The 23,338-nt window shown below is 46.5% G+C and overlaps 1 protein-coding gene across 4 annotated transcripts; it reads left to right on the forward strand.

The window, feature by feature from the left end:
• Nucleotides 1-320: 320 nt before the first annotated feature.
• Nucleotides 321-22,630, forward strand: LOC147096903 (cdc42 effector protein 2). Of its 4 annotated transcripts, none has more exons than XR_015074570.1 (3): nt 321-1,051; nt 16,946-17,066; nt 21,597-22,630. XR_015074570.1 is itself a non-coding variant. In XM_085973612.1 (3 exons), the coding sequence occupies exon 3, from the start codon at nt 17,176-17,178 to the stop codon at nt 17,920-17,922; it is 747 nt and encodes a 248-aa protein (XP_085829738.1). In that variant the 5' UTR covers nt 336-1,051; nt 1,725-1,916; nt 16,946-17,175; the 3' UTR covers nt 17,923-20,641. The 4 variants fall into 4 exon arrangements, 3 of the variants coding, with proteins under 3 accessions (XP_085829738.1, XP_085829737.1, XP_085829739.1); XM_085973612.1 differs by lacking the exon at nt 21,597-22,630 and adding an exon at nt 1,725-1,916 and having other exon boundaries at nt 336-1,051; nt 16,946-20,641; XM_085973611.1 differs by lacking the exon at nt 21,597-22,630 and having other exon boundaries at nt 336-1,051; nt 16,946-20,641.
• The last annotated feature ends 708 nt before the right edge of the window (nt 22,631-23,338 follow it).

Consider the following 23,338-nt stretch of genomic DNA (forward strand, 5'->3'; position numbering starts at 1 on the left):
AGGGAGCCAAGGGTGAACCCTTGGGGAAAATCCCAAGGTAATGACAAGAATGGAACCAGGTGAGGGCAGTCCCACCAAACTGGACAACGGAGGAGACGGGTTGGAGGAGAGTGATGTGGTTGACCATGTCAAAGGCTGTGTTTGATCGAAGAACACGAGGAGGAACTGGATTTACTAATCTTGAACACCTTTCCACAATAACGGGATTACTCATTCCAGCTAGATAAAGAGAATGCCCTGATTGATTACTAATAGATTTATTGATTGATGGATTCACCGATTGGCGGATTTATTCCAACATCTTCAATCAGAGAAGCCAAGCATTCTATAATGGTGCAGCCACTCATAACCTGAAATATACCTGCTCCTCCTCTATTTTATTGTATTATATAGCTACACATAAATACCCCCCTTTCTCCCTCCCCACCCTGCAGGGATGTATTGAGGCACAGTCTGTTTGTGTTTTTCCCCCAAGTACAGATTATGGTCAGTATGACCCACAAGAAACAAGTATGTTCTCCTGCCTCTGCACTGTGAGAAGGGGTCGCCTATCCTTGTATCTCTGATTGCTGTAAATATAATAACGCTGGACTAAAGGAAGGGAAGGGTGACTCACACACGCGGCCGGCTGGAACAGCAGTGCTGAGATTTAATCCGAATGTGAGATAGCTTTTCCCTGAGTCTCAGAAAGGGGACAGCTGTGGTAGAAGCTTAGAGTGTTGGCAGCCCGACGTCAGCTTCCTGAGCCAGAGGCTGAATCTGCAGCGTGTCAGCCCAGCCACTTCTCTCTCTCCCCTTCCCATCTCCCTGCACACAGCCTCTCACTGCGAGGCATGCGGTAGGGTGAGCCACACTGCTCCTCCAGGTTAGGACTCGCCGCGATTCTCCAGCTGTGCTCGGGATTGAGTGAGGTCCACAGCGCACCGTGCTAACACTCACACCCAGCCTTGACTCAAACTTTCCTTTCCAGCATTTTGTTAAAAAAAAACCCACAAGAGAAACAAAAACCATTTAAAAACTGAATGAAGAACAGATAGAGCAACTTATCCGGGTAAGCAATTTTCAATTATTTACATAGCGTGTAGGATATCGATCCTCCCTTTAGCAAATACTTCACATTCTTCTTTTCAAAAAAAACGTTGTGTTGGCTGCATGAATTTCGCTTTAAATTTCTGTTCAATTGATTCTCTCTTTTCCCCCCCCCCCCCGGTTTGAGATGCAGAAAGCTAATAAGTATTTTCTGATCACAGTTCTGCCAGTGTTTTGGTTGATGAGTTGCAATTGTGGGGAGACTAAATTCTAATCTGAGAGTTTTTTTAAATGTTGCTCTTTGCCAAGTTCGAAAGAAGCTGCCACCCTGCAGCTCCCGAGTTGCTTTAATAGTTTGCTGGAGCGTGGCCCTGTGAAGAAGTTAGACTCCTTCTCTCACCCATCAGCTCAAATAAATAACCGAGGTCAACGGGACATCTGGGACCTTGGTGGGCCACGGGACCAACAGCCGATCTCCTTAACTAATGGGATTTACGGATTGAAAACAAACAGAGGAACTACGGGTGAATTTGAGTCAAATCAGATACAGAAAGAGGGAAAGATTGGATTAAGGGAGAGAGAAAAAAGTGACTGAAAGGAAAAGAGAAAAAAATTAGCATTTTGAAAATTCTCCAAGAACAATTTACTATCTGTAGGACTGAGACTCCATGATTTAAATTCTCTTTCTGGGCCAGAGAGGTTGAGTGGCATTGCAGGAACATAACTCTCGTCATTAGAACGGTCCTTACGCTGTTAAGTACCAGCCCTAACTTTCCGTGACGAGTTTAATTGGTGATCGAAGTGCAAATGCAGCAATTTCGTGAGGTTGAGGGCGAGCTGCCATCTACGCGAGGCTAAAGGAGGAGCGGCTCTTCACAGCCAATGAGGTGATTCGCAATTCACGGGGGGAATCACTCCCTTGCTACCAGTTGCTGGGTTATTTGGATGCTAATAAGGGCGTGCGCCATTAAACTCGCAATTATTCTGCCAGCCAATTCTGGGCCATTGGGTTTCGTGGCGTGTAATGCCATCGTCTCCCTGCGCACAGGTTGGGCACAACGGCCAGGCTTACTGAGACTGGCAGGCCAAGTGGCATTTTGTTATTAACCAGGTCTTGCTGGGGCAAGCTTGGCAAGTGGGAGACCTGCATCCCACTAAACCCGATAGAACGGCAGTCCTGGGGGAGCTGTGACCAAGCCAGGCAGAGTTAACTGAAGCCCAGTTGCTCGAAAGAAACAACTTGCATTTATATGGCGCCTTCCACGACCTCAGGACGCCCCCAAAGCTCTTCACAGCCAATGAAGTCCTTTTCAAGCGCGGTCACACTGGTGATGTAGGAAATTAGCAGGGGAGTCCTCTCCGGTATCCCGGCCAATCAACATCATTTAAAAAAAACCAGATCATCTGGTCATTTACTTCGGTGCTGTTTGTGGGATCTTGCTGTGTGTAAGTTGGCTGCCGTGCTTCCTACATTACACCAGTGACTGCACTTCGAAGATACTTCATTAAAGGTTATTCTTGCCTACACAACGCCCCTGCATTCCAAAGCAATTCACTGTATCTGAAGCACTTTGAGCCGTTTCAGAGCAAAAAAATTGAATTAAAGAATCAAGATATTTTCTCAAATTAGAAATGTCCGATAGTTAACTGGTGCTTCAATAGGTGCCTGGGTTTAAAACCCAGCTGACTGAATTTTTAAGTAATCTATGCTGACACTCTCAGTGCAGCACTTCCTCAGCACTGCACTGTCAGAGGTGCCGTCTTTAGATGAGACGTTAAACCGAGGCCCCGTCTGCTCTCTCAGGTGGATGTAAAAGAGCCCATGGCACTACTTCAAAGAAGAGCAGGGGAGTTAACCCTGGTGTCCTAGCCAATCCCTCAACCAACACCTAAAACAGATTATCTGGTCATTCTCACATTGCTGTTTGTGGGAGCTTGCTGTGTACAAATTGGCTGCTGCGTTTCCTACATTACAACAGTGACTACACTTCAAAAAGTACTTCATTGGCTGTAAAGAGCTTTGAGACATCTTGAGGTTGTGAAAGGCGTTAGAGAAATGCAAGTCTTTTGTTAAAGGATGATCGTGTTTCATGCTGTGGTCGGTGATGCTCTCTTGGAAGTTCAATGACAAGTAGACTAACGAATATCTGGGAGAGAATGTAGACTGGTAACTAAGGAAGGAAATTCAGATGGGAAATCTGTCTGTCTGTCTCCATCTGTCCATCTCCGTCTGTGAGTTATAGGCTAGAATCTAATTAAACGGCTAAGATAACTGCATAAAATTTGAATTTCATCAACAAAATGTGGAATGCATTATCCCTTTGGCACGGGTTACTGGGACCAGGCTGAAGGAATGTATTCAGTTTGAGATCATTGGATCTCCGCCCACAGTGTGTTGAAGAGGTGGCCTTCCAGCAGATACTTGGGGGTGGAAGCGCGGGTTTCGGTGAGACCACTCAATCAGCTGATTTTGTCCCTTTGGGAGCCTTACGTGCAAATGCTGCTTTTCTCTGGCGCTGTCTAAACGCCCCTGTATGCGCATGTACACGACAACACAATAACTGCCCCCCAGCATAATGTGAAGGAGACCGAAGGTTGCGACAGCGTGTAAATCACTCGTCCAGTAACAGATTATCTGGTCATGATCACATTGCTGTTTGTGGGAGCTTGCTGTGCACAAATTGGCTGCTGCATTTCCTACATTACAACAGTGACTACACTTCAAAAGTGCTTCGTTGGCTGTAAAGTGCTTGGACATCCAGAGGTTGTGAAAGATGCTACAGAAATGCTAGTCTTGTTTTTTCCTCCTTTCCTTCCTCCTTTCCTTCCTCCTTTCCTTCCCAACGTTGATAATTTGGATTGAAGGTTGAGACATACTTGAGGCAAACTGAAAGTGTCCCCAATCTCACCTGAGTTGAGGCGTGAGAACGGGTGAACAATGAAAGCAGAATGACTTAAATCATATCCTTAATTGGATTTGGCTCTAAATCCTGAATTTGAAGGTGAACTTGAAGTGGAGACGAGTTTATAATGATGGCAGCATGCCGGGAGCTGGACCGGGCCACAGACAGGAAATGCACGCAGGCCCAGGCCTCAACGGCCGGCGCGCTAGGTAAGTGCAGGTCGGGGGCTTGCACCCGCGGGAAGCCCCCGACCCGAATTTCTGGGCCATTGCCTTCAGTGGGTAGCGCTCTCGCCTCTGAGTCAGAAGGTTGTGGGTTCAAGTCCCACTCCAGAGACTTGAGCACAAAAATCCAGGCTGACACTCCCAGTGCAGTGCTGAGGGAGCGCCGCACTGTCGGAGGTGCCGGCTTTCAGCGGAGACGTTGAACCGAGGCCCCGTCTGCTTTCTAAGGTGGACGTAAAAGATTCCCATGGCACTATTTCGAAGAAGAGATGGGGAGTTCTCATGTCTTGCTGGCATGGACTGGTTGGGCCGAATGGCCTGTTTCTGTGCCGTATATCCGATGTCCTGGCCAATAGTTATCACTCAAATGACCTCACAAAACAGATTCTCTGGTCATTACCTCATTGCTGTTTGTGGGAGCTTGCTGTGTGCAAATTGGCTGCTGCATTTCCTACATTACAACAGTGACTCCACTTCAAAAGTACTTCATTGGCTGTAAAGCGCTTTGGGATGTCCTGAGGCTGTGAAAGGTGCTATAGAAATGCAAATCTTTTTTCTGCACTGAAACGGAAGGAGTTGCAATCAAGCCGTGTGACATTAGAGACTGACACATTCATGTGAAATTCCGTAGTCCACTCTCTTAGCAGAAGCATTATCCTGCTTATTTTAACGTGGGCAGAAGAATTTCATACAAAGATGTTAATCCACTTGTTACTGATATTGCTCTGTGCGATTTTTCTGGTACAATTTAATGCATTGCCTTGTACTTTAACTCATTCTTTCCCAGGGCCAGAGATCTGTATAGATCTTCAGCTGCCACAATCTTCCCTTCCTGGTACAAACCTCATGTACAGAACCATTGAATAGTGCAGCAGAGAAGGAGGCCATTCGGCCCATCCAGTCTGCGAAGAGCAATCCAGTTAGTCCCACTCCCCCGCTCTTTCCCCAGATCCCTGCAACATTTTCTCCTTCAAGTATTTAGCCAATTCCTTTTTGAAGGCTCCTATTGAATCTCTATCCAATCACCCTATCAGGCAGCGCGTTCCAAGTCCTAATCACTCGTTGCGTAGAAAAGTTTTTCCTCATGTCGCCTCTGGTTCCTTGCCCAATCACCTTAAATCTGTGTCCTCTGGTTATCGACCCTTCAGCCATTGGAAACAGTTTCTCTTTATTTACTCCATCCGACCATTGCTTCTGCATTTATCTCATCTTCTGCTCCCTTCGACCATGCTGCATAATGGGCCTTGACCCTTCACCTAGAGTTTTTCCAATATTATTAAGAGCATGTGTTGCACATGGAAACAGCTCGATAAAAATAGTGAGCGGATCTCTCTCTCAGAGCTGTTTTCTTATTCATTCCTGGGATGTGAACGTTGCTGGCAAGGCCCAGCATTTATTGCTCATCCCTAGTTGCCCTTGAGAAGGTGGTGGTAAACCGCCGCCTTGAACCGTGTGGGGAAGGAGTAGACTTCTGGCGACTTTGGTGAATGGCGGGCCCAACAGTCTATCTCCTTAACCAATCAGATTTAACGATTGAGAAAGAAACAGAGGAATGACAGAGAAGGAGGGTGAATTAGAGTCAAATCGGGTACAGAGAAAGAAAAAAGTGAGGGAAAGATTGTATTGAGAGAAAAAAGAGACAGAGGAAAAGTCAAATAATTTTTTTTTAATCTCTAAGAAGAATTTACTACTTGCAGGAATGAGACTCAGCAGTTTAAATTGTTCCCTTTCTGGGCCTGACAGATTGATTGGCATTGCATTAACAATAATTGCATCGTTAAAAGGGTCCTTGCAGTTAATTACCAGGCCTAACTTTCTGTGGCGAGGTTAACGGACAATTAATGTACAAATCCAGCAAGTTCTTCCCAATAACGCCGAGGCTAAGGGCGAGATGCCATTTGTGCGATGCTAACGGCGTAAATCGACCAGCTAATTCTGGAGATTCGCAACTCACGGCGTATCTCTTCATCCCCTGAATTTACTGGCTGATTTGTGTATTAATAATGGCATGTGTCGTTAACACGCCGTTATCTGGCTCATTGTGTTTTTGATTGTGCTGGTTGAGGGATGAGTATTGGCCAGGACACCAGGAGAACTTCTCTCAAAATAGTGCCACGGGAACTTTTACATACACCTGAAAAGGCAGACGGGGCCTCGTTTTAACGTCTCATCCAAATGACGGCACCTCTGACAGTGCAGCGTGGCCACAGTTGAAGTGTTGGGCAGGGCAGTCTGTTGTGGGTCCTGAAGCTGAGCCCTCCTGACACAAAGGCTGAGAGTATTACCAGAGCCAATCCAACCCTGGAAGTCAAAGCTTGAAGCTTCGAATTTGTGCAATCCTCGAACATTTATTCCTTAAAACAGAAATTAATCCAGATCAGTGCCTCCAATTACAAAGTGATCTTGGCACAGTTATTGGTGTCTAAGCTTCCCCCCCCCCCCCCCCCCCCCCCCCCCGGCCACTGTTCCCAATGTTTACTGTGCAACTACTCCTGGGTGAGTTTAGGAATTCAACATCTCTGCAGATGGTGGGTCTTCAGTGTCATTCCTAATTCATGACAGTCATGGGGAATTTCAGGACTAGTTCTGAGGAACAGTTTTGCAACATAAAAAATGAGAGTGTCTCTTGACAATTTATATTAGGAACCACAAATACACTAATAATTACCATGGGGTCTTTTAGGCCATTGTTCACAGAATCTCTCTCTAACTATGGTTTTTCCCAACCCTCGAATTCTTTGTGTCCCTCACTCTGCTACTTGTTCGTGTTTTTTCTGATTGTGGTGTCTAACTAACTTTCCGAATTTTTATAACTCTTTTTTTCTTGTAAGTCTCTCCTTCCCCGCTATCTCTTCTCTCTGTCCTAACTCGCACCAAGTCCCGTTCACCCATCACCCCTGTGCTCGCTGACCTACACTGGCTCCCGGTTAAGCAGCGCCTTGATTTCAAAATGCTCGTCCTTGTTTTCAAATCCCTCCGTGGCCTCGCCCCTTCCTATCTCTGTAATCTCCTTCAGCCCCACAACCCCCCCGAGATATCTGCGCTCCTCTAATTCTGCCCTCTTGAACATCCCTGATTAAAGTCGCTCCACCATTAGTGGCCGTGCCTTCTGTTGCCGAGGCTCTAAGCCCTGGAATTCCCTCCCTAAACCTCTCCGTCTCTCGACATCTCTTTCCTCCTTTAAGATGCTCCTTAAAACCTACCTCTTTGACCAAGCTTTTGGTCACCTGCCCTAATTTATCCTATGCGGCTCGGTATCAAACTTCTTGTCTTAAAATACTCCTGTGCAGCGCCTTGGGACGTTTTACCACATTAAAGGCGCTATATAAATACAAGTTGTTGTTCTGTATTTCTCCCAATCTCTCTCTCTGCCTCATCCTGTCCCTTGGTAGGATTCCGTTACTGTAATGGAGGTATTTCATAAAAAATAACGTGCACTTAATGTTAAACATTATATGACAAACTACCCATTCATGAAACATTTTTGTATCGCTGCACAAGATTTGTAAGACATGGGGAAGTTGTGACTGAGTAACCACTTGGTGGGCGGGGGGGGGGACTCTTGCTTATCTGAAGCTTTTCTTTGTAACTTAAGCTGACATCGGAACTGGCGAAACCAGCTTTTTCCTTTCAGAAATAGCTTTATAATTTAGTGATGCTTCTTTGTGAAAAATCTTTTTCTTTCTTTTCGAAAGCTATCTATTGGTTAGTCCAACACCTGGAGCAGACACGAGGTTAAATGAAACCGTTATATATTCGAGTGACCTGCCTTGCACATGCACCATGGGACATATTTTATGGTGATTTTTGAAATGTCTCCTTAAGGAAGGCCAACAATTCAATGAATGTGGGCCTTCTGCCAACAAATTCTGAATCTTTGAGAATTGAGAATCTCTCGGAGCCAAGGTCCAAGCTGTTCACTGGAGTGGGCCTGTAGCCAGATCATAATGGCCCCCAGGCCAGTGTAAAACTGGCGTTGAGCGCATTTCTGTCCTCTTTCCCCATTGACAGAGTGGGCGCTGATACAAGGGGTACGCAGTATGCCTTTGATAGTTCTGGCCATCTGGATTGTTGATATCCGGTACTTATCTCAATGCTGCCTGTGGGAACATGCTGTGTGCAAATTGGCTGCCGCGTTTCCTACATTACAACAGCGATGACACTTCAGATGTACTTCGTTGGCTGTGAAGCTCTATCAGCATATCCTTCTATCCCTTTTTCTCCCTCATGTACTTATCGAACTTCCCCTGAAAGTGTTTTCTCCCAACTGGCCATCTTAAAGCCTAAAACACAGAAGCAAGAGTGGCTGGAGTCTCCATTAAGTGTATACTTATACCATCGCAAAATACTGCGGATGCTGGAAATTCGAAATAACAACAGAAAACGCTGGGAAAACTCAGCAGGCCAGGGCAGCATCGGTGGAGAGAGAAACGGAGTCAACGTTGCAGGTCTGTGACCCTTCGTCAGAACAGGAAAAAAAGCAGGAAAAGGGATTGATTTTAAAGCAAGTGGGGGCTGGGAAAAGGGGGCGGGGATGAAAGAACAAAAAGGAAGGTCAGTGATAGGATAGAGAGCAGGAGACATTGAGAGACATTCAAGGAATAAAGGGTGGCTCTGGATGAAGTGTGAATGGCCCTGGCAGAATGACGGACAGCTGTCATGTGGGAGGGAAGAAAAATGCCCAGACAAAAGTGTGGATTAAAAAAAAAAGTATAATATGTGATAGGGGCCGAGGTTATGGTCTGAAATTGTTGAACTCTGTGTTGAGTCCGGAAGGCTGTAAAGTGCCTAATCGGAAGATGAGGTGCTGTTCCTCGAGCTTACGCTGAGCTTCCGTGGAACAATGCAAGAGGCCAAGGACGGTGAGGTCCGAGTGGGAATGGAGCGGTGAATTAAAGTGACAGGCCACCGGGAGCTCGGGGTCCCCCTTACGGACTGAACGGAGGTGTTCCGCAAAGCTCCCAAAGCATACTTGGCTCACTTTGGAGGAGGGCTGAAACTCTACCATGTGTATACTTCACTCCCTTTAAGATATTTGGACCCAGATTTTCCAATTAGTAACATAGAAACATGGAAGATAGGAGCAGGAGTAGGCCATTCGGCCCCTCGAGCCTGCTCCGCCATTCAATGCGATCATGGCTGATCATCCAAATTCAGTACCCTGTCCCTGCCTTCTCCCCATATCCCTTGATCCCTTTAGCCTTAAGAAATATATCTAACTCCTTCTTGAATATATTTAATGGATTGGCCCCAACTGCCTTCTGTGGTAGAGAATGCCACAGGTTCACCACTCTCTGGGTGAAGAAATTCCTCCTCATCTCTGTCCTAAATGGCTTACCCCTTATCTTTAGACTGTGACCCCTGGTTCTGGACTCCCCCACCATCGGGAACATCCTTCCTGCATCTAGTCTGTCCAGTCCTGTTAGAATTTTATAAGTTTCAATGAGATCCCCTCTCATTCTTCTAAACTCCAGTGAGTACAAGCCCAATCGACCCAATCTCTCCTCATACGTCATTCCTGCCATCCCAGGTATCAGTCTGGTGAATCTCCGCTGCACTCCCTCTTAAAGATCTTAAAGGTGGATGATTTAAAACACAAAACGGTGTGTTCCTCTGCTTCCCCCCACCCCCGGCACTGTTAGTGTAACAGGGTGCGCAGGTGGACAGTAGGAAATAGGAGAATGTACCCCAAAGTGTTTTGCTTGAACCTCAACTCTGACATTAGAATTAGAGTTTGAACAAGGATATTCTGGACAACATTGAGCAACTTCTCTTGGTGTCCCTCCAAGGTTTGCAATTGCCTGACATTTTTGTGAATGAAATGGTGGGAATTCAGTGCATTTTTCTTCCTTTTTGGTTAAGCCCTCGTCAGTAATTAAGGCAAAAACAACATTCGCCGGTATCTTCATGGCTGATCAGTAACAACAGAATGTTTTCAGGGACTATAACTGGCAACTGATGTTTGGTATTTGAATTCCACCGAGTCCCCAACGCATGACCTGCAGTCGAATGCAAATCAAGTCAAGTATGGGAATTATTGCAGTGTTTTACTCAAGTAGTTAGCTATTGGATATTTCAAGTTCAGCAGAAACGTATTACAAGGAGCCATTCATAATTTTCAACATGGGCGAGCAATGTGGGAGGAAGTTTTATGGAACTTTAGTATAATTAAGCCCGAGGGGAGAAGGTCAAGATGGATCTTTTGAGGGAGAAGGAAATTATGAATTAATCTGCATTTTTATTTTCTCCTGCCATTTTTCTTTGTTTCGAGCTAACCTTTTGCTGGGAGAGTTAAGGAATAACCCATGGACTTTTGACAGCAATTGTGCTTTATGGAGATTGGGAATTCAACTTGGGACCACTTCTTGAGAGTCAAGAACCTCAACACTAGAGTGCCCAGGTGCCCCTGGAGCGAGCGGGTGCGTCCGGAGAGTCCGGGTGCTACTGGCGAGTCATAGAAACATAGGAGCAGGAGTAGGCCATTCGGCCCCTTGAGCCTGCTCCGCCAATCAATGCGATCATGGCTGATCACCAAATTCAGTACCCTGTCCCTGCTTTCACCCCATACCCCTTGATCCCTTTAGCCTTAAGAAATATATCCAACTCCTTCTTGAATATATTTAATGAACTAGCCTCCACTGCCTTCTGTGGTAGAGAGTTCCACAGGTTCACCACTCTCTGGGTGAAGAAATTCCTCCTCATTTCCACCCTTTATCCTTAGACTGTGTCCCCTGGTTCTGGACTCCCTGACCATCGGGAACATCCTTCCTGCATCTAGTCTGTCCAGTCCTGTCAGAATTTTATAAGTTTCAATGAGATCCCCTCTCATTCTTCTAAACTCCAGCGAGTACAAGCCCAATCGACCCAATCTCTCCTCATACGTCATTCCTGCCATCCCAGGTATCAGCCTGGTGAATCTTTGCTGAACTTCCATGGCAAGAACATCCTTCCTCAGATAAGGCGACCAAAACTGCGCACAATACTCAAGATGTGGTCTCACCAAGGCCCTGTACAACTGCAGCAAGACATCCTTTTTCCTGTACTCAAACCCTCTCGCTACGAAGGCCAACATAACATTTGCCTTCTTAACCGCCTGCTGCACCTGCATGCTTACTTTCAGCGACTGGTGCACAAGGACACCCAGGTCTCGTTGCACTTCCCCTTCTCCCAATCTATTGCCATTTAGATAATAATCTGCCTTCCTGTTTTTGCCACCAAAGTGGATAACCTCACTTTTATCCACGTTATATTGCATCTGCCATGTTTCTGCCCAATCACCCAACCTGTCCAAATCATCCTGGAGTTTCTCGACATCCTCCTCACAGCACACACGCCCATGCAAATTTGGAGATATTACATCTAGTTCCCTTGTCTAGATCATTAATATATATTGTGAATAGCTGAGGTCCAAGGACCGAGCCCTGCGGTACCCCACTAGTCACAGCCTGCCACTCGGAAAAAGACCCGTTTATTCCAACTCTTTGCTTTCTGTCTGCCAACCAGTTCTCTATCCAAGTTAATGGCCCAGAAATTTGGGTCGGGGGCTTCCTGCGGGTGCAAGCCCCCGACCTGCACTTACCTTGCGTGCCGGCCGTTGAGCTGTAGGGCCCTATGGAATTCCGATCCGGGGCCTGGTACCAGCTGCCGGCCCGCAGTGCTTGCGTGTCCCAGGGGCGCAGTTAGTTCGATGCGTCCCCTGGGATCACGTGGGCCATGGGCAGCCAATCGGAGGAGGGAAAAGCCCATTCATAAGTCTGACAGGAAGTGCTGTCAAGACTTATAAATACTACGGCCCCAAAATAGCAGTAAACCTTCAAATACATTTTTAAAAAATCAAATTTTTTAACAAAACTATAAATTACATTAAATAACTATTTTAAACAAATTTAAATTTTTGAAAAAAATAAAAAATTTTCTTAACAGGGCTAAAAAATAAACTTACCTTGCTTTAAATTATTTAAAAATATTAAACCTGTGGAAAAAATGTTTTAATTTTAATTAATTGACCACTTACCTTGTAAAAAGCAGGCCTTACGCCTGCTTTTTAAATTTCTAAATCCTGCAGACTTACCCTCACGGAAAAATCTGTTTAAAAAAAAAAAAAGTAAGTTCAAAGCGCACGCGCAGACTCCCCTGCGCACGCGTTCGACCTCTGAACCCCTTCGTTCAGAGGAACGGAAGTGCTGGTTTCCCGCGCATGCGCAGTGCATGCACGAAACCGGCACTTCCATCGGGCTTACGGGTGAGTACCCAGCGCGTACTCATCCATGGAGACCCGAATTTCTGGGCCATTAAATACCTTGCTCCCATTCCCATGTGCCTTAACTTTACACGCTAATCTCTTATGCGGGACCTTATCAAAGGCCTTCTTAAAGTCCAGATACACCACATCCACTGGTTCTCCCTTATCTATTTTACCAATTACATCCTCAAAAGATTCCAGTAGATTAGTCGAGCGCAATTTACCTTTTGTGAATCCATGTTGACTTTGTCCGATCCTGTCACTGTTTTCCAAGTGCTCTGCTATTACATCTTTTATAATGGATTCTAGCATTTTCCCCACTACCGATGTCAGGCTTATCGGTCTGTAATTCCCTGTCTTCTCTCTCTCTTTTGAATAGTGGGGTAACATTAGCTACCCTCCAATCCATGGGTACTGTTCCAGATTCCATCGAATGTTGGAAGATGATCAGCAATGCATCTACTATTTCTAGGGCCACTTCCTTAAGTACCCTAGGATGTAGATTATCAGGCCCTGGGGATTTATCGGCCTTCAATCCCATCAATTTCCCTAACACCATTTCCCTACAAATACTGATTTCTTTCAGTTCCTTCCTTTCATCAGCCCCTATGTTCCCCGGCATCTCTGGGAGGTTATTTGTGTCCTCCTTTGTGAAGACAGAACCAAAATATGTATTTAGTTGGTCTGCCATTTCTTTATTCCCCATTATAAATTCCTCTGATTCTGACTGCAAAGGACCTACGCTTGACTTCACCAATCTTTTTCTCTTCACATATCTATAAAAGCTTTTACAGTCAGTTTTTATGTTCCCTGAAAGCTTACTCTCATTCTATTTTCCCCTTCTTAATTAATCCCTTTGTCCTCCTTTGTTGAATCCTAAACTGCTCCCAATCCTCAGGATTATTGCTTTTTCTGGCCAATTTATATGTCCTCTCCTTGGATCTTATGCTATCCCTAATTTCCCTTGTTAGCCACGGTTGAGTCACCTTTTTTGTTTTATTTTTATGCCAAACTGGGATGAACAAATTCTGTAGTTCATCCATGCGGTCTTTGAATGTTTGTCATTGCCTATCCACCGTCAACCCTTTGAGTGACATTCCCCAATCAATCCTACCCAACTCGCGTCTCAGACCATCATAGTTTCCTTTATTTAAATTTAGGACCCTTGTCTCTGAGTCAACTACTTAATTCTCCATCTTAATGAAGAATTCAATCATATTATGATCGCTCCGACCCAAGGGGCCTCGTACAACAAGATTGCTAATTAATCCTTTCTCGTTACATAATACCCAGTCTAAGATGGCCTGATCTCTGGTTGGTTCCTCGACATATTGGTCCAGGAAACCATCCCGCAAACACTCCAGGAATTCCTCCTCCACAGTATTGTTACTAATTTGGTTGGCCCAATCTATATGTAGATTAAAGTCACCCATGATAACTGCTGTGCCCTTATTGCACACTTCTTTAATTTCCCTATTAATGCCATCCCCAACCTTCGCCTTACTGTTTGGAGGCCTATATACCACTCCCACTAACGTTTTCTGCCCCATGGTATTTCTCAATTCTACCCATACAGATTCCACATCATCAGAGCTAATATCCTTCCTTACAATTGTGTTAATCCCTTCTTTAACCAGTAATGCTACCCCACCTCCCTTTCCTTTTTGCCTATCTTTCCTGAATATCATATACCCCTGGATGTTGAGTTCCCAGCCTTGGCCATCCTTGAGCCATGTTTCCGCAATCCCAACCAAATCATATTAGTTTACCTCTATTTGCACAGCTAATTCATCCACCTTATTACGAATGCTCCTCGCATTAAGACACGGAGCCTTCAGGCTTGTTTTTTTAACGCTCTTAGACCTATTAGAATTATTATTTACTGTGGCCACGTTTGATTTAAACCATTGATTTCTCTGACTGCCACTTTTGTTTTTCTCCTTCCTAGCTTTTGCTTTTATCCTTGTTTCCCTTTCCTCTGTCTCCCTGCTCAGGTTCCCAACCCCCTGCCATTTTAGTTTAAACCCTCCCCCAGAGCACTAGCAAACACTCCCCCTAGGACATCGGTTCCAGCCCTGCCCAGGTGCAAACCGTCCGGTTTGAACTGGTCCCACCTCCCCCATAACCGGTTCCAATGTCCCAGGAACTTGAATCCCTCCCCGTTGCACCATTCCTCTAGCCATGTATTCATCTGAAATATCCTTCTATTTCTACTCTGACTAGCACGTGGCACTGGTAGCAATCCTGAGATTACTACCTTTTTGAGGTCCTATTTTTAAATTTACCTCCTAACTCCCTATATTCAGCTTTTAGGATCTCATCCCGGTTTCTACCTATATCGTTGGTACCTTTATGCACCACGACAACTGGCTGTTCACCCTCCCCTTCAAAGATGTTCTGCAGCCGCTCTGAGACATCCTTGACCCTTGCACCAGGGAGGCAACACACCATCCTGGAGTCTCGTTTGCGGACGCAGAAACGCCTATCTATTCCCCTTACAATAGAATCCCCTATTACTATAGCTCTTCCCCTCTTTTTCCTCCCGTCCTGTGCAGCAGAGCCACCCCTGGCGCCAGGAAGTTGGCTGCTGCTGCTTTCCTCTGATAAGCCATCCCCCCCCCCCCCCCCAACAGTACTCAAAGTGGTGTATCTGTTTGAGAGGGGGATGGCCACAGGGGACCCCTGCACTACCTGCTTGCGCCTAGTACTCTGCCTGTTGGTCACCCATTCCCTTTCTGCCTGTCCAATCTCTTACCTGCGGTGTGTCCAACTCCCTAAACGTGCTATTCACGATGTCCTCCGCATCGTGAACGCTCCAGTATGCATCCAATCGCAGCTCCAGCGCCGCAATGCGGTTTGTCAGTAGCTGCAGCTGGATACACTTCCTGCACATGTAGTTGTCAGGGACACAGGAAGTATCCCTGAGTTCCCACATAGCGCAGGAGGAGCATACCACGTGGCTGGGCTGTCCTGCCATGGCTTACCCTTTAATTAATTGAAATTAAATTAAATCAAATCAATCCCACCAATTACACTACAGTTAATGGTTTACCAACAGTCCCCGCCACACCAGAGAGACCTTAGTAACTATAAACCACAGAGTTAAAGTTTAAAAAGAGAGAAATACTCACCAACCAATCACTTACCTGCATTCTGGTGACGTCACACTTAGATTACTTTTTTACTTCTCTCCCTCCCTCTGAGCTCGGAGACTGCAGATTAGTAAACCTACCTGGTCTCGGAGCCGCTTTTAAACCGCCGCCTTGTCCCTCGCAGGTCCGCCCGCCTGCCGCCACTGCTCTGAGTCCAGATGTCACTGGCGAGTCCGGGTGCCTCTGGATCTGTAACTTTGTTGCCCCCTCCTCCTCCAGTGTTCCCACCTGGAGGGCTGACTTGTCCTAGGGTAATGGTTTTAAGGACACTGGCTGTGTTCCAGATAGCTTACCCAAATGGGCTTTTTTTTCACGTGAGTCTTGACGGCACGGGCTGGCTCCCCATTCATTGGTGGGGAGAAGAGAAATCTTGTGTGCGCCGTATGCTGTTCAGAATGAAACCTACTCCAGTAAGGGTCACTGGAAAAAACGACATACATTTCTATAGCAAATTTCACAACCTCAGGACGTCCCAAAGCACTTTAGAGCCAAAGGTTGTACTTTTGAAGTGTAGTCACTGTTGTAATGTAGGAAATGCGGCAGCCAACTTGTGCACAGCAAGCTCCCACAAACAGCAACGTGAAAATTAACGGATAATCTGTTTTTAGTGATGTTGATTGAGGGGTAAATATTGGCCAGGACACCGGGGAGAACTTCCCTGCTCTTCTTTGAAATAGTGCCGTGGGATCTTTTACATCCACCTGAGAGCAGACGGGGCCTCGGTTTAACGTCTCATCCGAAAGACGGCACCTCTGACAGTGCAGCACTCCCTCAGCACCGCGCTGGAGTGTCAGCCTAGATTATGGGCTCAATCTCGAGTGGGACTTGAACCCACAACCTTCTGACTCCGAGGTGAGAGAGTGCGAGCCACGGCTGATAGAATAGCGATAATAATCAGCAGTGATATTTTTTACCTCCTCAATTTTAGTGCACCAACTATTCCTCCAACTGAGATTCTCTGGCCTAGAAATCTGTCTTGGATGGTGGTACAAAGCGGATCGGCGGTCCGTTATACGCAGCGTCTGATATTCAGTTTTATCGCAGTCGATGGAACCGAGTATCGGGCGCTGCGTATAACGGGCGGCCGCTCCGATACCGCCCGCGCTCTGTCACCGCCCAAGACAAATTTCTAGTCCTCGAACTTTTACAAGCTGGAGATTTTGTTTTCTAATAATTTAAAACATAAAACAACCTATTAACCTTCAATGTACTGAAAATTCGTGCATATTGAAATCTGTACATGGCAGGCTGCAAGTTAAAGAAAACACAAGTCGTGTCAAAATGCTATTAGAAATTTGAATAACATTTTATACTTAAAAGGGATGAAGCACGCCTAGTTGTCTGTGAAATTGCTGCAATGGACATTCAATGGTTAAGTTGTTTGTGTGTTTTCAGGCTGTGGTGACAGATTCTGCGTGGTGGAATCTGAGGTGTAACCAGGACCAGTGGAGCTGCTGTCAAAGTGAGACGAGTCTTGAAGTGCGACGTCCAGACCTTGGTAACACGGGACCTGCCGGTGAGAGACATGTTTCACTGAAGTGAAATCAAGAAGTGTTTTCTAGTATTTGGGGTTTTTTTCCTCTATCGATTGAGGACGAGTTCAGTCTTGAGAAACCCGGTACAACATGCCTGCAAAAACCCCCATGTACCTAAAGACATCGACCCCCAAACGGGGTAAGAAGCTGAGACTGCGCGATGTTCTGTCTGGGGACATGATCAGCCCTCCCCTGGGTGACTTCCGCCATAGCGCCCACATCGGGATGGGTGGTGAGGGTGACATGTTCGGGGACATCTCCTTCTTGCAGGGCAAGTATGACCTCCTTCCGAACCTCAACAGGCGGCCAGCATCTCAAAGCACGGAGCAAGGACTGGACGGCGAATACAACTATGAGCGAGCTTTTAACAATGGTGCAGGTGGCTATCCTACCCTGCTGAAGAACGCCGTTTCCCTTCCGGCATTCAGTGGCGTGCACGAAAGCCAAGATCAAGAGCAAGCTCCTCCAAAGCCCCCCAGACTCCACCTGGAGGAAGTCCCAGGTCAGAGGTCAATGTCAGTCAGCTGCACAGCAGAGTGCTTCCATAGTCGTAAAGAGATGTCCCCCATTCCAACATTCAGCAAAACAGCCGGGTCATCTGTTTCCTTATTAGCAGAATCAAACGCTTCCTCAGAATGTTCAGTGATTGGCATTGGGCAGTTGGATGGGAAGAGAGCCTTAATCTTCAACAGTGAGATGTCCCTCAACAACGACAGCCTTTTCCCTTCCGACTCCTGTCTGAGTGGATCTGAATCCTCTCTCGGTTTGGATCTAGATTTAGGACCTTCAATACTGGACGATATCCTCAGAATTATGGATGGATACAAGATCCAGTAACGTTAACACATCCAGTAATCTCTGTTCAATATGCCAACGGTGGAGGGAGGTTGAAGGAAAGAAGATGACATTAAGGATGTACCATCCTGTCCAGACTGAACCATATCATTGGCTGGTGACAGTCCAAGGAAGTCCTTACTTGAGTCTCAGTCTGAGAGCAAACTTAGAAACTTCACATTTTTTATCCTCACGAGTTTATCGCTTTCTAAACTGGAACTCCATCCACACATTGGAGTAAGGAGCATCGCAGGAAGTTAATTGGACACTGAAAACAAACTCTTAACTCTTTTTTACTATAACTTCATTAAACTCCCTTCAATCCTGGATGATATCAGGGTTGCGTATGATGCTGTGAGCTAGAAATACTGAACTATTGCAGAAAAACCCTGCTTAAACTCTTGAACTTGCAACTTTAAAGAAAAATGGTTGCTGTATACATTCTCTGTAGGATCGCATGTTAGTGCAGAATTCAGAAATACACGGGCTGTTAGGATGAAAATATGTTTGGAATCATTAATGAACCAGTTGAGCTTTTACGATAATCCGAATGGTCACAATTACTGATACCAACTTTATATTCCAGATTTAAAAAGCTCAATAAAAATAGCAGAGATTGGCTCCCGATGCTGGATGCCTCCCTATCTCTGTAACCGCCTCCTGCCATACAACCCTCCCAAATCTCTGTAGCCTCCTCCAGTTCTACAACCCTCCCAAATCTCTAACCTCCTCCAGCCCTAGAACCCTCTGAAATCTCTGCGCTCCTCCAATTCTGGCCTCTTGCGCATCCCCGATTTCCATTGCCCACCATTGGTAGTCATGCCTTCAGCTGCCAAGGCCCCAGCTCTAGAATTCCCTCCCTAAACCCCTCCGCCTCTCTCTCCTTTTAAGACGCTCTTTAAAACCTACCTCATTGACCAAGCTTTTGGTTATCTGTCCTAATACCTCCTTATGTGGCTCGGTGTCAAATGTTGTCTGATAATCGCTCCTGTGAAGTGCCTTGGGATGTTTTTGCCATGTTGCGGGCGCTGTATAAATGCAAGGTGATGTAGTTGATCTCAAGTAAGACCGGGGCCTAAACCAGACTGGGCGTAGGATAGGACCAAGGCAGGGGGCCTACCACCGTATTGTTCTTGTCGTCTTGCCTCGCTGTGAGGTCGCGCCTCGTTACTGTGTGAAGAGCAACACACTCTTACTGGCAGTCGAATCAGGCAGATCCAGCACGCTGTATTGTAGCATCTTTCGCAGTTTTGAGAATGTGGGAACCCGAAATGTGTCTGGTAATGAAATACGAGAATGCTGTGTCCTTGGTCCTGTTGACCCTACCCTCTTAATGAGTATCCATTAATCAGCATGTGTCCTCGAGTGGGGTATTTCACAGACCTGTCATCACTATGCCAGGAATGCAATGTGCAACGTAACAACTATAATCTTAAGCAACTGAAGCTCATCAGATTTCTGAGGAATGGAACTTAAGCTTTTCCGTTTACATTTCTAATGTTAAAAACATTTTTAGCATTACACCTTTTAAATCGAGTGCCATTTCTTCTGAAATGACTGCCGCAGAATGTGTTGCGATTTACTGAGCTGTATAGAGTCCACTTTTTCTCAAGGTCATGACCTACCCATCCTTTGTTGTGCTGGGGAGGCAAAGCAACGGCTGTGACGCTAGGTAGCATTGTTCGCTGTGGGGCTGGAATCTGTAGGTTGTGTCATTTACTGTCGGTATCCCTCGCTATGGATCTCCGGCTGCCGATAGTTCTCTGATATCTTCCCCCCCCCCGCCCCCGATCCTCAACCGACCCACCCTTCCCATGCTGGTCCCGGCCCTCATTGACCACCCCCCTCCCCGTGCTCCTCTTGCCACCTCCTCCCGCCGCCCCCCACCCAGCCCCCACGCAATCCCTCCCTCCCTCCCTGCGGCCTAGTGCCTCCAGCCTACCCGCGGGTGGGAAACCGAGCCGGCCCATGCAGGGCCTACGGGATAAACTCGTTCTCTTCCCCACCAACCACTCTCTTGCACCTCCAGCAACCTGCCACTGTCATCTGCGCATTGCTGCTTCAAACACCTGAGCAGAATTGCAGCCATGCGCAACGGCAACACGCCCGCTAGTTGGCCGGGAAGCCTGGAAGTCTGATCCAATTGCAATGGCTTCATTAATAAGCCACTGCAAAAAGGCGCCTCGTCAACCTCTGGGTTCCCGACGTGATCCAGCGCTGCCAGCGCGTCGCGAAGGTAAAGATTACGGCCGGTGCCTCTCTACATTTACTGTCGGTATCTCTACTTTTACTGGCTTCTCGATATTTCACATCCTCCACCACACTTGCTGATTTACCGCCATGCCCGTGGTTACGCCCCCAACATGCAACGGGTCATGGCAGGCTGACGCAGGTCATTCACAAACTGGCTCTCTGTTCAGTGGCGTTATTATGCTTAAGCCGTACCATAAGATGTTAATCAGTTGATAGAGGTAAAACTTATTATATCTGCACAACTGACCATGCTCAATATTGTAATACTTTCAGCCCCAATCTCCAGCGGCGAGACCTGCGTGTCGGATTTTTAAAAATTGTAAATACATTTTTAGAAACTGTATGGGTAAACTGAAGTTTTTGCTGCAAATTATGTTTAAAAATATCTGCTGTTTTAAAACTGTCTGTTGAATTATTGATTAATCGACTGCCAATATCTTGTGTTGTAATAAATGAAAACAGATCTTCATACAGTGTTAACAGTGACATGGGCAGACTTTTCAGTCAACGTATTTCAGTACAGGTGCGGTAGCACCGTGGTTATGTTACTGGGCTAGTCAATCTAGAGGCCTGGACTAAAGACTAATGTAGATACAAGTTCAAATCCCACCGTAGCAGCTGGGGAATTTAAATTCAGTTAATTAAATAAATCTGAGATAAAAAGTTAGTACCAGTAATGGTAAAAACCCATCTGGTTTACTAATTAGCAGAAGGAAATCTGGTCTGGCCAATGTGCTGCCCCTGCCCTCTGGCCCAGCAAATGGCTCACCACCACCTTCTTGAAGGCAATCTGGCCTTCGATGCTGGCCTTGCCAGTGACGCCCACAGCCAATGAATAGAAAAAAAAAAGTATGGAGGATTTTGATAAAATGAAAGAAGCTGTTTCGCACTGGCAGAAGGGACACAGATTTAAGGATTTAATGGTAGCTGGCAAAAGAACCAGTGGTGAGATGAGTTTTTTTTTTCACCCAGCGAGTCGTCGTGATCTGGAACGCGCTGCCTGAAAGGGTGGTGGAAGCAGATTCAATAGCAACTTTCAAAAGAGAATTGGATAAATTTAAGGGGGAAAGAGTTGCAGGCCTATGGGGAAAGAGTGGGACTAATTGGAGAGCTCCTTCAAAGGGCCGGCACAGACATGATGGGCCGAGTGGCTTCCTCCCGTGCTATATGGTTTTATTTTGGCCTGCATGGCGAAGTACGCTGCCGGCCATGGCTGGGTCACTGCAGCAAGTAGAGGTAATGACTAGTGGAGTAAAAGTTTCAGCCTCCTGTGTGAGTCACCTGAACACAGAGTCCTGGTGAGGGGAAGTGGAAGAAATGAAATTACTCACAATCGTTCACATTGATCACAGATAACTACTGCCACTGAGTAAAATGAGACCGCCCGTGACACGTGCCCAATTTTCTCCCCTCCTTTCCTGCAGGCTCTTATTCACACTGGAGTACAGTCGTACAGCTTGACGTCGGGACCGTCAGCGGCCTATTGAACCATTGCTGAACCCAAACCCATCCTGGCCCGATATCTCTCTTTACACTCGGCTCCTGACCAGGGGGTCACCGGATCATGACCACGTTGGGAATCCTGGCTGATTTTTTTTTCCCCTTTTTTTTTTCCGAGGCCCAATCGCAGCAGCCCAACTGCCAGGCCAATGAGGCCATCAATATTTCTTGATCTGATAACACGAGTGGGATCCCTGAAAGAGGATAATAAGAAAGAATAACGTGCATTTATATAGCTCCGTTCATGACTTTCCCAAAGCGCTTTACAGCCAATGAAGTACTTTTGACGTATAGTCACTGTTGTAATGTAGGAATTGTGGCAGCCAATTTGCGCACAGCAAGCTCCCACAGACAGTGATAAAATAAATAACCAGATAATCTGTTTTAATTGGTTGTGGGATAAATACTGGTCAGGACACCAGGGAGAGCATCTCATCCGAAAGACAGCACCGACGACAGTGCAGCACTCCCTCAGCACCGCACTGGAGTGTCAGCCTAGATTTTTGTGCTGGAGGCATTGAACCCACGGCCTTTGGGCACCGTGGTGCGAGAGAGAGTGTGCTGCCCACTGAGCCTCTCTGTTCCCAGCCAGCAAGCAGGTCCATCCCAACCAAACCTCCCCTGCCAACGCCCCCTACCCGTGCCTGTGGCACAGCTGGACTTTTCAGCAGGGAATTTCCGAGAGCGGGACTAAAGGCACAGCCACCAATGGCGGGGCGAAAGGAGGGCGGGACGCACAGGAGACTGCAGTCAGAGGAACAGAGTTGGGGAGGCGCGGGGTGGGGGGGGGGCGGAGAGATTATTTGAAGGCCGGAGGAGGTTACCGAGATAGGGAGGGGCGAGGCCATGGAGGGATTTAAAGACTGGGGTGAGCATTTTAACATCGCAGCCTAACAGACCCAGACGTTTAAGATTAGAACCAGGATAATAACAAATGAAGTGCGTGTTTACTTTCTTTAATGAACAGAGCTATTGTACTGTTTTGGAACATTACAGTTGTTTACTTTTAAAAATGTTCTGGGAATATTTTTGTGGAATTCAATCAAGTAATTTTTCACTCCAGTGAGAGAAAGGAAATGCTTTGCTGGAGGTAATTATCCTCAGAAAGCTGGCAGCTTACCACTTCCATCGTTTCACACACCACAGGCCGCAGATTGCGGATTATTCCCACTCCTTTTTCTTGCCAACTTTCTTCCCTTCCCCTCCTGAAGGTGTTGAATCTGTGTCAGGATATAAAGAACGACTTGCGTTTCTGTAGCGCCTGTCACGACCGCTGTAATGATATCAGCAATCAAAACAACCGCCAGACGTCCCAAGGTGCTTTACAGCCAATGAAGTACTATTTGAAGTGTAGTCATGGTTGTAATGTGGGAAACGCAGCAGCCAATTTGTGCACAGTAAGCTCCCACAAAGAGCAAGGTGATAATGACCAGATCACCTGTTTCAGTGATGTTGGTTGAGGGATAAATACTGGCCCCAGGACACCGGGGAGAACTCCCCTGGTCGTCTTCGATGTACTGCCATGGCATATTTTACATCCACCCGAGAGAGCAGACGGGGCCTCGGTTTAATGTCTCATTTGAAAGACGGCACCTCCGACAGTGCAGCACTCCCTCAGTACCTGGATTTTGTGCTCAAGTCTTTGGTGTGGGCCTGGAACCCACAA

The sequence above is a fragment of the Somniosus microcephalus genome, chromosome 34 (assembly GCF_052327205.1).
Source record: "Somniosus microcephalus isolate GS21.2 chromosome 34, FLI_Smic_1.0, whole genome shotgun sequence".
Lineage (NCBI taxonomy): Eukaryota > Metazoa > Chordata > Chondrichthyes > Squaliformes > Somniosidae > Somniosus > Somniosus microcephalus.